At 54.0% G+C, this 15,065-nt stretch overlaps 3 protein-coding genes across 3 annotated transcripts in view; 1 reads left to right on the forward strand and 2 right to left on the reverse strand.

The window, feature by feature from the left end:
• Window positions 1–363, reverse strand: part of POU6F1 (POU class 6 homeobox 1) — a 33,404-nt gene extending 33,041 nt beyond the window's left edge. The window contains 1 exon segment of the mRNA XM_054517686.1: window positions 356–363. Within this exon segment, the coding sequence (XP_054373661.1) occupies window positions 356–363 (8 nt within the window).
• Window positions 364–370: 7 nt separating this feature from the next.
• Window positions 371–7,632, forward strand: DAZAP2 (DAZ associated protein 2). The gene is made up of 5 exons (XM_036399813.2): window positions 371–380; window positions 2,153–2,389; window positions 3,228–3,334; window positions 4,404–4,640; window positions 6,216–7,632. The coding sequence occupies exons 1-5, from the start codon at window positions 371–373 to the stop codon at window positions 6,339–6,341; spliced, it is 717 nt and encodes a 238-aa protein (XP_036255706.2). The 3' UTR covers window positions 6,342–7,632.
• Window positions 7,633–9,372: 1,740 nt separating this feature from the next.
• On the reverse strand, window positions 9,373–13,106 carry SMAGP (small cell adhesion glycoprotein). Its single transcript, XM_036399815.2, has 3 exons — window positions 13,059–13,106; window positions 12,892–12,966; window positions 9,373–9,646 (listed from the first exon to the last, which is right to left on the reverse strand). The coding sequence occupies exons 1-3, from the start codon at window positions 13,087–13,089 to the stop codon at window positions 9,483–9,485; spliced, it is 270 nt and encodes an 89-aa protein (XP_036255708.1). The 5' UTR covers window positions 13,090–13,106; the 3' UTR covers window positions 9,373–9,482.
• Window positions 13,107–15,065: the final 1,959 nt, after the last annotated feature.

Genomic DNA, 15,065 nt, shown 5'->3' on the forward strand with positions numbered 1-15,065 from the left:
AGGACCCCCCCCAAAACCCCAAATCCCCAATTCCAGACCCCTCCCAAACCCCAAATCCCCATTCCAGACCCCCCAACCCCCCAGGACCCCCGAGACGAGAGGGGACAAAGGGGACAGGGGCTGGGGGGAAGGGGGGGACAGGACCCAATATTAATGACCCCAGAGCCAGCCCGACCCCTCCTCATTAATATCATTAATATTCATTAGTATTCTAATTAGCCCAGGTGCACCTGTTATAGGCGGCCGCGGCCCAGTTCTGCAGGGCTCATTTGCATACGCGCTGCCGTGATTATGAATATTTAATCCGAATCGTTAAATACCTACAGCTAGTTAAATCCCGGGCTCATTTGCATACATTTGCATAGAGCGAATGGTTTTGCGTACGGGGGAAAGGAAAACAGCTCGGGTGGGGGGGCGGATTTTAATTAACAAAGACTCAGTGGGGGGGCTTGGGGGGCGGGGGGGAAGGAGGGAGGGGCGCCCCTAAATGGGTCTGGGGGTCCTTAAATGGGTTTGGGGTCCCTAAGCGGGTCTGGGGGTCTTTAAATGGGTCTGGGGATCCTTAAATGGGTCTGGGGTTCCTAAACGGGTTTGGAGGTCTTTAAATGGGTCTGGGGTCTCTAAGCGGGATCTGGGGGTTCCTAAATGAGTCTGGGGGTCCCTAAATGAGTCTGGGGTCCCTAAACTGGGTCTGGGGTCTCTAAGCGGGATCTGGGGGTCCTAGGTGGGGTCTGGAGGTCCCTAAACGAGTCTGGGGTCCCTAAGCTGGGTCTGGGGTCTCTAAGCGGGGTCTGGGGGTCCCTAAATGAGTCTGGGGTCCCTAAGCTGGGTCTGGGGTCTCTAAGCGGGATCTGGGGGTCCCTAAATGAGTCTGGGGTCTCTAGGCGGGGTCTAAGCGTAGCTCGGTGTCTCCCGCCCGCCCCCTCCCCCTTTGAAGATAAATCCGAATTTTTTTCCGTTTCTGCGCCTTCTGAGGGTGAGGAACATTTCCCCTCATGAATTATTCATGAGCACACCCCACGGCCAGCAGGCTCATTTGCATATTCATGCCGCAGCTGCTGCATTATTCATGAGCGGGAGGAAAAGGAGAGATTTGAGTCCTGAAAGTGGGGGCGGAATGCGGGGAGAAAAAAATCCCCCCCAAAAATGGGAATTTGAGACTTTGAGGGGGCATTTCATAACCTAAGGGGGCTCTTTAATCATACAGAGATATATGGATTATTCATATGTAATAATATATATATATACAATTATAATTTTAGCTATAATTATATAATGTAATAATATAATAATATTATATTTATATGTGTGATACACATTATATTTGTTTTATGTACTATATATTCCCTTATTATATCAGATTTGTTGAATTTTAAAAAATATATTATATTATTATGCTATATATTGTGCATTTATATAAAAATTTATTGGCATATATCCATATATATAGTAATATATTTAAATATATATATTTATATTATATATTTTTATTTATTATATTTTTATTTATTCAATTTATTATATATTTATATTTTATAGAGTGTATATAATATATTACTATATTGTATATTTAAATATATGAATAGAAATAAATAGAAAATAAATAAAAAATATAAAATACATTTTATATAATATATTAAATATATACATATATCTACATATTATGCAATAAAATATTTATATAATAATGCATAATTATGATCTTTGTACTAATATATTATTACAATAATTAATATAATGTCTTATTCATTAGTCCTTATTAATATTTATTTCTATGTATTATACACTACACTATTGTATTAATATTTTAACGTTATTTACTATATTTATATATTATTCTAGTATGTATTATATACCTCTAAAGGTTTTATAGATATTTTATAAATACTTTATAAATATTTATTTTAACTGCAATTGATATTAAATTCTCATGTTATATTTTTAATATTAAATTCTTATTCTTATTAATGAATTCTTATTAGTGCTCAAATATAGAACTCCAGACCCTGTTTAGAGACCCCCCAGGCCCTTTTTGGGACTCCCAGACCGATTTAGGGCCCCCTGACCCCGCTTAAGGACCCCAGACCCACTTTAGAGACCCCAGACCCTGTTTAGGGACCCCAGACCCTGTTTTGGGATCCCTCCCCTCCAGCCCCTCCCATCGTGACCCCGCCCCCTTTGGGACCCTCCCTCATTTCGTCCCCCAACGTTTCCCGCGGTCCCTTTAAGAGCGCGTGGCCCCGCCCCGAGCGCGATGACGTCACGACGCTCCCTTCCTGTCCCGCTTCCTGCCCCGTCCCTCACCCTCCCCCACGGGCCGCCCCCGCCTCCTCCTCCTCCTCGTCCCGCGCCGTGCCCGCGGGAGCCGCCGCCGCCATGAACGGCAAAGGCAAGGCCGGGCCGGGCCCTCGGTGCCCTCAGCGGAGCCGCCGGGCCTGGCCGGGAGCGCCGCCCGGGGCCGCGGCTCCTTTAAGGGCGCGTGAGGGGCGGGCGGGGCGGGGCGAGGGGCGGGGCCAGGGTTGCCATGGAGACGCGTACTCAGCCTCGCTTTGAGCCGGGAGGCGGGGCTGGGGGAGATACCATGGGGGGGGCGCGGGGGGGGGTGAGGCTTTGGGGGGAGATACCATGAGAGGGGTAGGGGGGTTCTGAGGGGAGGAGGGGGGCGTGGCAGCGCTGGGGGGACACTGAGGCCGGGCTGATGCCATGGGGGCACTGGGGGAGCTGCCCGGGGGGGCACAGGGTGGCAGTGATGGGGCTGATGCCCGGGGGGGGCACAGGGTGGGCAGTGATGGGGCTGATGCCCAGGGGGGGCACAGGGCCCGGGGGCAATGCCCGGGGGGTGCACGGCAGGGGCAGTGATGGCACCTGAGGGGGGCACAGGGATGATGCTCGGGGAGGGCACAGGGTGGGCAGTAATGGGGCTGATGCCCAGGGGGGGCACAGGGCACGGGGGCAATGCCTGGGGGGTGCACGGCAGGGCCAGCACCTGGGGGGGGCACAGGGCCGATGCTCGGGGTGGGCACAGGGTGGGCAGTGATGGCACCAGTGCCCAGGGGGGGCACAGGGCACAGGGCCGATGCTCGGGGGGGGGCACAGGGCACGGGGCCGATGCCCGGGGGGGGCACAGTGCCCAGGGGCGATGCCTTTTCCTGGCAGGGCAGTTTTCTGCTCAGTCCCAACCCAAGCCCTCGGTCCCGGCTCTCCTGACCCATTTCTGTCCCCCCCAGGGCCGTTCCCAGCCCAGCCCCTGTTCCCAGCCCCGGCCCCCCCCGGGTACCCCCAGGCTCTGCCCCTGCTGCAGCCGCCCCCCTACCCTGAGCCTGCGTACCCCGAGGTAGGTGGGACATGTGGGACACACACATGGGACACACAGGGCACATGGGACACATGGGACAGAGAGGACACGTGGGACATGTGGGATACATGGGAGAGGCGGGACACGTGGGACACATGAAACATGGGATGTGTGGGACACGCGGGACAAATGGGACACATGGCACACGTGGGACATTGTGGGATGTGTGGGACACACAGGACAGGTGGGACACGTGGGACGTGTCGATACATGGCACACACGGCACACATGGGACACACAGAATACACAGGTGGGGCACATGGCACACATGGCACACACAGGACACACACATGGGACACACAGGACACACAGGTGGGGCACATGGCACACGTGGGACACACGGAACATGCACATGGGACACATGGGACACACGGAACATGCACATGGGACACACAGCACACCTGTGACACATGGGACACACCTGTCTGGAGGGGCCTCACCCTGGGACCCCTCCTGTCCCTGGCCCAGGGGAACCTGGAGCTCACCTGGGCAGGGACCCCCCCCTCCCATGGCCCAGGTGACCCAAATTCCCCCATGAGAGCCCAGGGGGGAACTCAGGTGACCCCAACTCCTGCAGGCAGGTGAGCCTGGGGGGGGGGCTTGGGACAGAGACCACCCAGAGACCCCCCCAAAATGGGACAGAGATCACCCAGAGACCCCCCCAATGGGACAGAGACCACCCCAATGGGACAGAGACCACCCAGAGACCCCCAAAATGGGACAGAGACCCCCGAGATTCCCCCCCCCGGGATAGAGACCCCTGAGATCCCCCCCCTGGACACCCCCTGGAAACTCCCGAGGGCCAGAGAGACCCCTGGGTGCTGGGTGCACACCTGGGTGGGGAGGGTGACACCTGTCTGGGGGGGGTGGCACCTGTCTGGGGGGGTGACACCTGTCTGGGGGGGGTGGCACCTGTCTGGGGGGGTGGCACCTGTCTGGGTGAGGTGACACCTGTCTGGGTGAGGGTGGCACCTGTCTGGGTGAGGTGACACCTGTCTGTGGGGGGTGGCACCTGTGTCACCTCACTGTCTCCTCGCTGTTTTTGCAGCTCTACCGTCTCAGCTTCGTCCCCCTGGGTGCTGCTGGGGTCCCCCCCGTGTCCCCAGCGTGCCCAGGTGCGTCCCTGTACCTGCCCCTGGCCCCGCCCCTGCCCCTGCCGGGCCTGGGCTCCCCCGTGGCCTTTCTGCCCCTGGGCCAGGTGTACCCAGCAGGATCCCCCGTGCTGCTGGAGGGGGGCTTGGACAGCGCTGCCAGGCTGGGCACAGGTGGCACTGCCAGCATCCAGGTGAGGGCAGGTGGATCTGTGGGACTGGGACAGGTGGGAAGGTTTGGGACAGGCCAGGATCCAGGTGAGGGCAGGTGGAGCTGGGGGGGTGGCACAGGTGGGAAGGTTTGGGACAGGTGGCACTGCCAGGATCCAGGTGATACCAGGTGGATCTGTGAGATTTGGGATGGGGTGGGAAATTTTGGGGTGGCACTGGCACTATCCAGGTGAGTGCAGGTGGATCTGTGGGACTGGGACAGTGGGGTGGTTTGGGACAGGTGGCACTGCCAGCATCCAGGTGAGGGCAGGTGGATCTGTGGGACTGGGACAGGTGGGAAGGGTTGGGACAGGTGGGAGTGCCAGGATCCAGGTGAGGGCAGGTGGAGCTGGGGGGGTGGCACAGGTGGGAAGGTTTGGGACAGGTGGCACTGGCAGCATCCCAGGAAGTGCAGGTGGATCTGTGGGGTTTGGGGATTTGGGTGGGGAGGGACCTGAAGATCACCCGGCCCTGGCCCAGGTGAGTCCCAGCCCCATCCAGGTGGCTTTGGGCACTTCCAGGTGGGATTTGGGATCACAGGTGGCCCAGGGGTGGCTCGGGGCTGTGTCCCAGCCCTGTCGCTGTCCCTCAGCGGGCTGGGGTGGGACGCTGCCCTCGGCTGTCCCTGGCGCAGGGCCCTCGTGTCCCTCCTGTCACAGCCTTGTCCCCGCTCCTGTTGCGATGCTGACCTCGGCTGTCCCCTGTCGTGACAGTGACCTGTCCCATGTCACAACAGTGACCTCAGCTGTCCCCCTGTCCTGACAGTGACCCGTCCCCTATCATGACCGTGACCCATCCCCTGTCGTGACAGTGACCTTGGCTGCCCCGTGTCGTGACAGTGACCTGTCCCATGTCATGACAGTGATCTCAGCTGTCCCCGTGTAGTGACAGTGACCCGTCCCCCTATTGTGATAGTGACCCTTCCCCGGTCACGACAGTGATCTGTCCCCTATCGTGACAGTGACCCGTCCCATGTCATGACACTGACCCGTCCCCTGTCACGACAGTGACCCCTCCCCTATCGTGAAGATGACCCGTCCCCTGTCACGACACTGACTCGTCCCCTGTCGTGACAGTGACCCCTCCCCTGTCACGACAGTGACCCCTCCCCTATCGTGACAGTGACCCGTCCCCTGTCGCAACAGTGACCCCTCCCCTGTTGCGACAGTGACCCCACCCCATCACGACACTGACCCGTCCCCTATCGTGACAGTGACCCCTCCCCTATCACGACACTGACCCGTCCCCTATCACGACAGTGACCCCTCCCCTATCGCGACACTGACCCATCCCCTATCGTGACAGTGGTCCCTCCCCTATCACGACACTGACCCGTCCCCTATCACGACAGTGACTCCTCTCCTATCACGACAGTAGTCCCTCCCCTATCACGACAATGACCCCTCTCCTATCACGACAGTGATGCCACCCCTATCGCGACAGTGACCCCTCTCCTATCACGACAGTGGTCCCTCCCCTATCGCGACAGTGACCCCTCCCCTATCGCGACAGTGACCCCTCCCCTATCGCGACAGTGACCCGTCCCTGTTTCCTTGCAGCCGCCGCCCGCCGGGTGCCCCGCGGGCGCCGCCCCGGTGCCGGTCCCGCCCGGAGCCGCCGTTCTGCTGCCCCCGCGCAAGGGGGGCTTCCCGGGGGGGCCTGGGGGGGGCTTCGGCCTCTGGTGAGGGGGGGCCGTGCTGGGGTCCCCCCTGCCCCTTTGGGGTCCCCCCCCAGCCCCTCCCCCCAGGTACCTGCGCCAGGCCTGGGGACCCCAAAGGTGGGAGGGACCCCCCCCCCCCCCCCCAGGTGACACAAGGGGGTGACGGGGGGGGGGGGGGGGTTTGGTCACTTGGGGGGCTCCTTCACAAATGGGGGTGAGCTCAGCCCCGCCCTTTCCTCATTTACATGCAGCTCTAATTAATTAATGGCCTAATTAAGCCCTGGGGATGAGTTTCCCCACCTCATCCCTCTGCTGGACCCATCCAGGGTTCTCTTTTTTTTGGGAAAGGTGGATTTTGGGTAGGAAACAGAAAAAATCTCCTCCCCAGAGGCAAAATTCCCTTCCCAGAGGCAAAATTCCTCCCCAGAGGCAAAAATCTCCTCTGCAAAAGCAAAATTCCTTCCCAGAGGCAAAATTCCCTTCCCAGAGATAAAAGCTGAGCCCTTCCTGGCCTGCCCCGAGGTTCCCCCTCACCCTCTCCCACCTTTTCCTCCAGGAACCTCTGTCCTGGGATTTTTTTGAATCCCCTCCCAGTAATTTTGGATTTTTTGCACTTCAGCTCCAATCAAAGCCATGAGCGGTGCCAGGGCCGTGCTGCTGCTCCCGTGGGATCCTCCCCATTCCAGCTAGAGCCAGGTTTAATTAATGCTTAATTAGCAAACGCTTGGTTTTAACTTGAACCTGGCCTTTTTGCACCCGAATTCCTTAAATCCGAGAGGCCGTTTCCATCTGTGCCGGGGGTGGGAAGTGTCAGGGAGCACCCAAATCCCTTGGGTTCCCTCTTTAGGGTCGGGATGGTTTGGGGGTTATCAATGAGGTGTAAATTGGTGGTTTATGGAGGAGTTTTTGTGAATGGGACGGTTGTAAATGGATTTTTTATGAATGGGGTGGTTGTAAATAGATTTTGATGAATGGGGTGGTTGTAGGTGGGTTTTATGAATGGGGTATTTGTGAATGGGTTTATCGATGGGTTTATCAATGCATTGATAACCAAACCTCCACAAGCTTTTGGGAGGAACACTTCAGGGATCCTCAGTCGGGTATTTTTCTTCTTTTTGGTTGTAACTTGATGAAGGAAGAGCTCAGATTCGATTCTATTTTATCTTAAATATTTCACTTTAATCTGAATCTGTGTTCTCTGTGTGTGTGACCATCCCTGACTGTTCCTGAGCTTGGCTCTCGGACTCTCTGTGCTGCACTGAACTTGTGGATTTTTATACTAAAAACCAAAATAAAGATTATTTTGAAAATTTAAATGAAGTAACACATTTCTGTTGGGCCTCTGAGAACCCCTTTGGCTGCTGCCAGCCAGGGCTTTCCTGCTTCTTTCCTTTTTCCTGCTGCATTGGGAAATTCCTCATATTACTTTTTTGGGGGGTATTTGGGGTTTTTCCTACCCTTGGGCACCCACATATTCCTTCCATGGTTGGCTTCATAAATTAAGGAAGAAAAAAACTCAAACCAAACGAAATCAGCCTGTAGATCCTCAGCTTTAGGCAGAAGTCCAGCTCCAGGGAATTTTGGGAGATCATAAGCTCCAGGGGATTCAGGCAGATCCCAGCTCCAGGACATTTAGGCAGAACCCCAGGGAATTTAGGCAGTTTCCAATTTAGGTGGATCCCCAAATCCAGGGAATTTAAGCAGGTTCTAATTTAGGTGGATCCTCAAATCCAGGGAATTTAGGCAGAATCTCAAAGCCAGGAAATGCAGGTAGAGCCCCAGCTCCATGGGATTTAGGCAGATCCCACTGAGGAAGATCCCCCACCTCCAGGGAATTTCAGGAGATCCTCAGCTCTGGGATATTTCAGTGGATCCCCAACTGCAGGAAATTTGAGGAGATCCCTGATGCCAGGGAATTCAGGCAGCATCCTTAACTCCTGACAATTCTTGTAGACCCCCAGCTCCAGGGAATTTTGGGAGATCACAAGCTCCAGGGGATTCAGGCAGATCCCAGCTCCAGGACATTTAGGCAGAACCCCAGGGAATTTAGGCAGTTTCCAATTTAGGTGGATCCCCAAATCCAAGGAATTTAGGCAGTTTCCAATTTAAGTGGATCCTCAAATCCAAGGAATTTAGGCAGAATCTCAAAGCCAGGAAATGCAGGTAGAGCCCCAGCTCCATGGGATTTAGGCAGATCCCACTGAGGAAGATCCCCCACCTCCAGGGAATTTCAGGAGATCCTCAGCTCTGGGATATTTCAATTCTGGGAAATTTGTGCAGATCCCTGACGCCAGGGAATTCAGGCAGCATCCTTAACTCCTGACAATTCACATAGGCCTCCATCTCCAGGGAGTTTTGGGAGATCACAAGCTCCAGGGGATTCAGGCAGATCCCAGCTCCAGGACATTTAGGCTGAACCTCAACCCCAGGGAATTTAGGCAGTTTCTAATTTAGGTGGATCCCCAAATCCAGGGAATTTAAGCAGGTTCTAATTTAGGTGGATCTCCAAATCCAAGGAATTTAGGCAGAATCTCAAAGCCAGGAAATGCAGGTAGAGCCCCAGCTCCATGGGATTTAAGCAGATCCCACTGAGGAAGATTCCCCACCTCCAAAAATTTTCAGGAGATCCTCAGCTCTGGGATATTGCAGTGGATCCCCAACTGCAGGAAATTTGAGGAGATCCCCGATGCCAGGGAATTCAGGCAGCATCCTTAACTCCTGACAATTCATGTAGACCCCCAGCTCCAGGGAATTTGGGGAGACCACAAGCTCCAGGGGATTCAGGCAGATCCCAGCTCCAGGACATTTAGGCAGAACCCCAAGGAATTTAGGCAGTTTCTAATTTAAGTGGATCCTCAAATCCAGGGAATTTAGGCAGTTTCTAATTTAGGTGGATCCCCAAATCCAAGGGATTTAGGCAGAACCCCAAAGCCAGGAAATGCAGGTAGAGCCCCAGCTCCAGGGCATTTAAGCAGATCCCACTGAGGAAGATCCCCCACCTCCAGGGAATTTCAGCAGATCCTCAGCTCCGGGATCTTTCAGTTCTGGGAAATTTGGGCAGATCCCTGACGCCAGGGAATTCAGGCAGCATCCTTAACTCCTGACAATTCACATAGGCCTCCATCTCCAGGGAGTTTCGGGAGCTGTGTGGATCCCAGGCGTGTCCTTAGATAAAATATTCCTCTTTGTCCTTGGCCGGAGGCTCCTCCCGCGGGGCGGTGTCGGGCTCGGGCTGCTCGTAGGTGTGGTAGGAGCCCTGGTTCCGGTACAGGTAAATCCCAATCACCACCAGCACGGTCAGCAGGGTCAGGAACACCAGGGTGATCACCACTGCAGGGCAGGCACAGGTGTGACAGGTGAGATGTGTTAGAATAATTACCAATATTGCTGGACAGGACGTGCCTGGGCTTGTCTGGCCCCTGCTGCTTGACCAAAAGGCAGCAACTGTGGCGATTTCACCCCACAGACACTTTTGGCTACCTGGATCACCCCACAGACACCTTTGGCTGGCTGGGTGTGTGGTGATTTCACCCCACAGACACTTTTGGCTACTTGGATCACCCCACAGACACTTTTGCCTGCCTGGGTGTGTGGTGTTTCACCCCACAGACACTTTTGGCTGCCTGGGTGCTGCAGCTGGGCCCTGCAGACAAGTCCAGGCCTGCAGGAGCTCTGGTGCTGCTGGGATGGAGCTTCCCCCCATAACAGGGGCTGCTCCTCAGGTTTCCCTCTGTGGAGAAGCTTTAAGGCGATGGTGAAGGAAAGGAGTCGGTTCTGATGGAGGGTTTGGATCCAGAGCTTTATTCTGGCCTCTGAATGCAGCACCAGCTCCAACAGAACTCTCTGAGCCCGTGGCTGCTGTTCCAGAAGGGCCTCGAGTGATTGGCAGATCCAAAGGATGCCCTCTACCCCTGGAGGACATTGGGCCACCCAGGTGTCCTTTGTCCCTTTGTCCCTCCCCTCCTGTCCCTGCTTGGTGGCTCCCTGCCCCTTCCCTGCCCCTCTCCCCGGGGTTCAAAGGAGCAGCAGCCACGGGCTCAGGGAGTTCTGTTGGAGCTGGTGCTGCATTCAGAGGCCAGAATAAAGCTCTGGATCCAAACCCTCCAGCAGAACCGACTCCTTTCCTTCACCATCCCCTTAAAGCTTCTCCAGCAGAGGGAAACCCGAGGAGCAGCCCCTGTCATGGGGGAAGCTCCATCCCAGCAGCACCAGAGCTCCTGGACTTGTCCATGTGCCAACTGCAGCACCCAGGCAGCCAAAAATCTCTCAGGGGTGAAACCCCACACACCCAGCTGGCCAAAGGTGTCTGTGGGGTGAAATCACCACAGTTGCTGCTATTCGGTTCAGCAGCAAGGGCCAGACAAGCTCAGGCACATCCTGTCTGGCAATATTGGTAATTATTCCAATATATGAGCCAATTTGATTAATAAGGAGAATTTATTCTGTGAAAAATGCGTATTTTATGATTGGCTTTTCGCAAATATTCAAATGAATATTGTGTGTGTTGTGTGAGAAAGTGATGCTGTATTAATTCTCCTAAGTAGTGCGTTAAATATAGTTTTAGGTTATAACAAAATGTTAAAATAGAAACTCTGCTATGTGGGATACTTTTTTCCTAAAGAAAGGACTCGCACTGAGATAGCAGCCACAGGACACCTGAATCTTTCAGAGAAAGAGAATTTATTGCTCCATTATCAGGAGAAATGAACTTCTTCCTGCCTCGTTCAGAGAGGATGATGCTGTCAGGATTCAGAGGAAGAAGCTGACACTGCCCAGACAGAATCCTGTGTTTGAATGGAATTTATGCATCATGGATGAGGTGTATGAATATGCAACAGGCTGTTGCTTTTAAGGGTAATCCTCTGTTAATGTGGGGCCTTTTTCGGGCTTATTTTGCCCAGAAAAGGTACCCGGACTATCTGTAACTCTTTGTTTCTATTGTCCCATATTGTCCCAATTCAAATTGTCTAAATTATTATTACTCTAATTGCATTACTATTTTTATAACCATTTTATTATCATTAAACTTTCAAAATTTTAAAAACGAACGATTGGCGTTTTTCACAATTCCATAATTAAAATACAACGGTAAAAAGGCCACAAGCAAAGCTCAGATCAGCACTGACCCAGGCTGACAGCGTTGGTGACACAGGGGGGACACTCTGGCTCCTCTGGCCATCACCAAGAGAAAACTCTCACAGAGTCTTTTCACACTTTTCCAAGCAAGAAGAGTTTCTTGCTTTCTTATCATTGATTTTATCCTTTTAGCATTTTCATGTAGTTTTTCCTTTCCTGCTGCTGCTCTTGCTGAGAGTTCCCCAAAACTGGTCAATAATTCACCTTGTTAGGGGAAAATCTCCTGAAATGCACATTCTAGGAGACCCAGATTTATCTTATTGATGATGCACATCGAATGCACATTGCTGGGGTTTGGTCAGAGGAATAATTCTGTGGAATTAACATTTCATTCAGGCTGGGATTTTGGTGCATATCGCTGTAATCTAATCAGGGAAATAGTGGATTTGTGTTTCCAAACCAGCTCTGGGTCTGCTGGGAGATAAAACCAGCACTGGGAGATAAAAGAAACAATGGGGAGGATTCCACTGATTGATGAATGGAAAAAGAGATTTGATTTTACAAATAAACTTTAGGTTTGCTGATAAATGAAATTAGACATTGAAAGATGAAAGAAACAATGGGGAAGAAAAACCCCTAAATTCCATAAGAATTAAAAATGAAAAGGGAGGGTTATACATTGAGGGGAATCTTTGGTATCAGGGGTTCTGGGGAGTCTGAACCTCTCAAACACTTCAGAAATGGGGAAAAAGAGAGGGAAATTGGGATAAAAAGGAGGCTGCATCCTCCATAAATCTGAGAGATCCCAGGGGAATGCCCCATGGCCTCTGCCTTTATTGCAATAAAGCAAAAGGACTCCTCTGGCTCCTTTTTGGACATAAACTTCTGGTGTTTGTGGATTAATTTTCCTAACAGAGGAAATTTCCCCAGAACCCTCCTTTGGTACACCAGGATTTTCACCAGGTGAGATTACTTTGGGAAATTCCCTCTGATGAGATTACAGCGATATGCACCAAAATCCCAGCCTGAATGAAATGTTAATTCCACAGGATTATTCCTCTGGCCAAACCCCAGCAATGTGCATTCGATGTGCATCATCAATAAGATAAATCTGGGTCTCCTAGAATGTGCATTTCAGGAGATTTTCCCCTAACAAGGTGAATTATTGACCAGTTTTGGGGAACTTTCAGCAAGAGCAGCAGCAAGAAAGGAAAAACTACATGAAGATGCTAAAAGGATAAAATCAATGATAAGAAAGCAAGGAACCCTCCCAGAAGCTTGGAAATTATAAAAAGACTCTGTGAGAGTTTTCTCTTGGTGATGGCCAGAGGAGCCAGAGTGCCCCCCCGTGTTACCAACGCTGTCAGGACCTGATCTTTGCTTGTGGCCTTTTTACCATTGTATTTTAATTCTGGATAAATTCTCCTTATTAGTCAAATTGGTTAATTAACGAATAACACAGGGCTGAGCCCCGGGGCGAGCGGGAGCCGCGGCCTCACCTGCGATCACGGCGGTGTCGGCGTCCTCATGGCCGGGGGGGGTGGGAGCCTTCCTCAGGTACGGCGTGGTCGGGTCTTCCTCGGGACAGGGAGAGAGGGAGGTCAGGGAGGGCTGAGCCGGGTGGAGAAGGTGGGAAGAGCGAGGAGAAGCGGCCCCAGGCGCTCACCTGAGCTCAGGTGGGGCTGATCTCCCTCCATCGCATCGGCTCCTTCCAGGGGAAGGTTTGGGCTCCTTCAGAGCTGCCAAAAATAGCGATAAAAGCGGTGAATTCCCACTCAGTGCCCCATCACCTGCGCTCAGGTGGGGCTGAGCTCCCTCCTTCCAGCGCCTCCTTCCAGGTGAGGCTCCGGGTTCCTTCGGAGCTGCCAAAAATAGGGATAAAAGTCGTGATTTCCCCCCCCAGTCACCCCAAAAGGCTCCGCGCGAGGGGGGTGGCGCAGCACCAGTAACGCACTGGAATTACTGGGGCTGGGGTCGCAGCCGGGGCAGGGAAGAACCAGCCCCTGACTGGATTCACTCCCAGGTTTTGAGAGCTTCAAAGCGCCTGAAAGTCCTTGAAAATGCCCCAAATGCGAGGCCGGAGCTCGGGAATTGCCCGACCCACCTTGGCTGTGCCCGATGGGGACCCCCGGGGGCCCCCCCAAGTGTCCCGGCGGTGGCTCCGGGGCTCGGGGCCGGGCGGCTCCGGGGCGCGGGGATTCCGTGACTCAGCGCGGCCGGGGCGAATCCAATCCCATTTGTTTGGGGTTTTTTAAAAAAAGAGGAAATCGAGCGGCGGGAGCGGGGCCGGAGCGGGGCGGGGCCACGGCCGGGCCGGGAGCGGGAATTTAGGGCCGGGGTGGCCGGGAATTGGGGCTGGGAGAGCGCCGGGAATTGGGGCTAGGAGAGCTCCGGGAATTGGGGCTGGGGGCGCTCCGGGAATTGGGGCTGGGGTGGCCGGGAATTGGGGCCGGGAGAGCGCCGGGAATTGGGGCCGGGAGAGCGCCGGGAATTGGGGCTGGGGTGGCCGGGAATTGGGGCCGGGGGCGCTCCGGGAATTGGGGCCGGGGGCGCTCCGGGAATTTGGGGCTGGGAGAGCGCCGGGAATTGGGGCTGGGAGAGCGCCGGGAATTTGGGGCTGGGGGGGGGGGGGACCGGGAATTGGGGCTGGGGGCGCCGGGAACTGGGGCTTGGGGAGCCGGGAATTTGGTTTGGGTGAGCCCCCTGATCTGGGGCTGGGGGGAGGCAGGAATTTGGTTTAGGGGAGCTGGGAGTTGGGGCTGGGGGAGCTCCGGGAATTTGATTTGGGGGAGCCCCGGGAATTGGGGCTGGGGGCGCCGGGAGTTGGGGCTGGGAGGGAGCCCCGGGTGTTGGGGTTGAGGGGAACCGGGAATGGGGGCTGGGGGTGCTGGGAATTGGGTCTGGGGGCCAGCCGGGAATTGGGTCTGGGGGTGCTGGGAATTGGGGCTGGGGGAGCCCCAGGAGTTGGGTCTGGGGGTGCTGGGAATTAGGACTGGGGGAGCCCCGGGAGTTGGGTCTGGGGCACCCCGGGAATTGGGTCTGGGGGTGCTGAGAATTGGGTCTGGGGCACCCCGGGAATTGGGGCTGGGGGAGCCCCAGGAGTTGGGTCTGGGGCACCCCGGGAATTGGGTCTGGGGGCTCGGGAGCTCGGGCCGTGACCGTTCCCCTCCCGCAGGGCTCAGGGAGGGGCGGGACCCGAGCACGCAAAGCCCGGCTCAGGCCGGCGGCAGCCGCCGCTCCTTGAACTCAGTTTTAATTAAATCAGCTCTGCATTAAACCCAGTTGTGCTTTAAACCCAGCTTTGCTTTAAACCTGGTTTTGCTGTCAGACCAGTTCTGCTTTAAAACTAGTCCTGCATTAAACTTTGTTTTAAGCCTGTTTCACTTTAAACTTTGTTTTGCTTTAAACCTTGTTTTGCTTTAAATCCAGCTTTGTTTGAAACCTAACTCTGCATTAACCCAAACTTTGTTTTAAACCCGATTTTTTCTTCAACTCAGCTTTGCATTAGACCCGATTTTATTTCCAGCACAATTTTGCTTTAAGCCTGATTTTACTTTAGTCCAGTCCTATGTTAAACCCAGCTTTTCTTTAAACTTAGTTTTGCTTTAAACTCACTTTGCTTTAAACCCAACTTCACTTTAAGTCCAGCTTTTCATTAAACCCAGCTTTGAAT

This window comes from Molothrus ater, chromosome 30, assembly GCF_012460135.2.
Source record: "Molothrus ater isolate BHLD 08-10-18 breed brown headed cowbird chromosome 30, BPBGC_Mater_1.1, whole genome shotgun sequence".
Lineage (NCBI taxonomy): Eukaryota > Metazoa > Chordata > Aves > Passeriformes > Icteridae > Molothrus > Molothrus ater.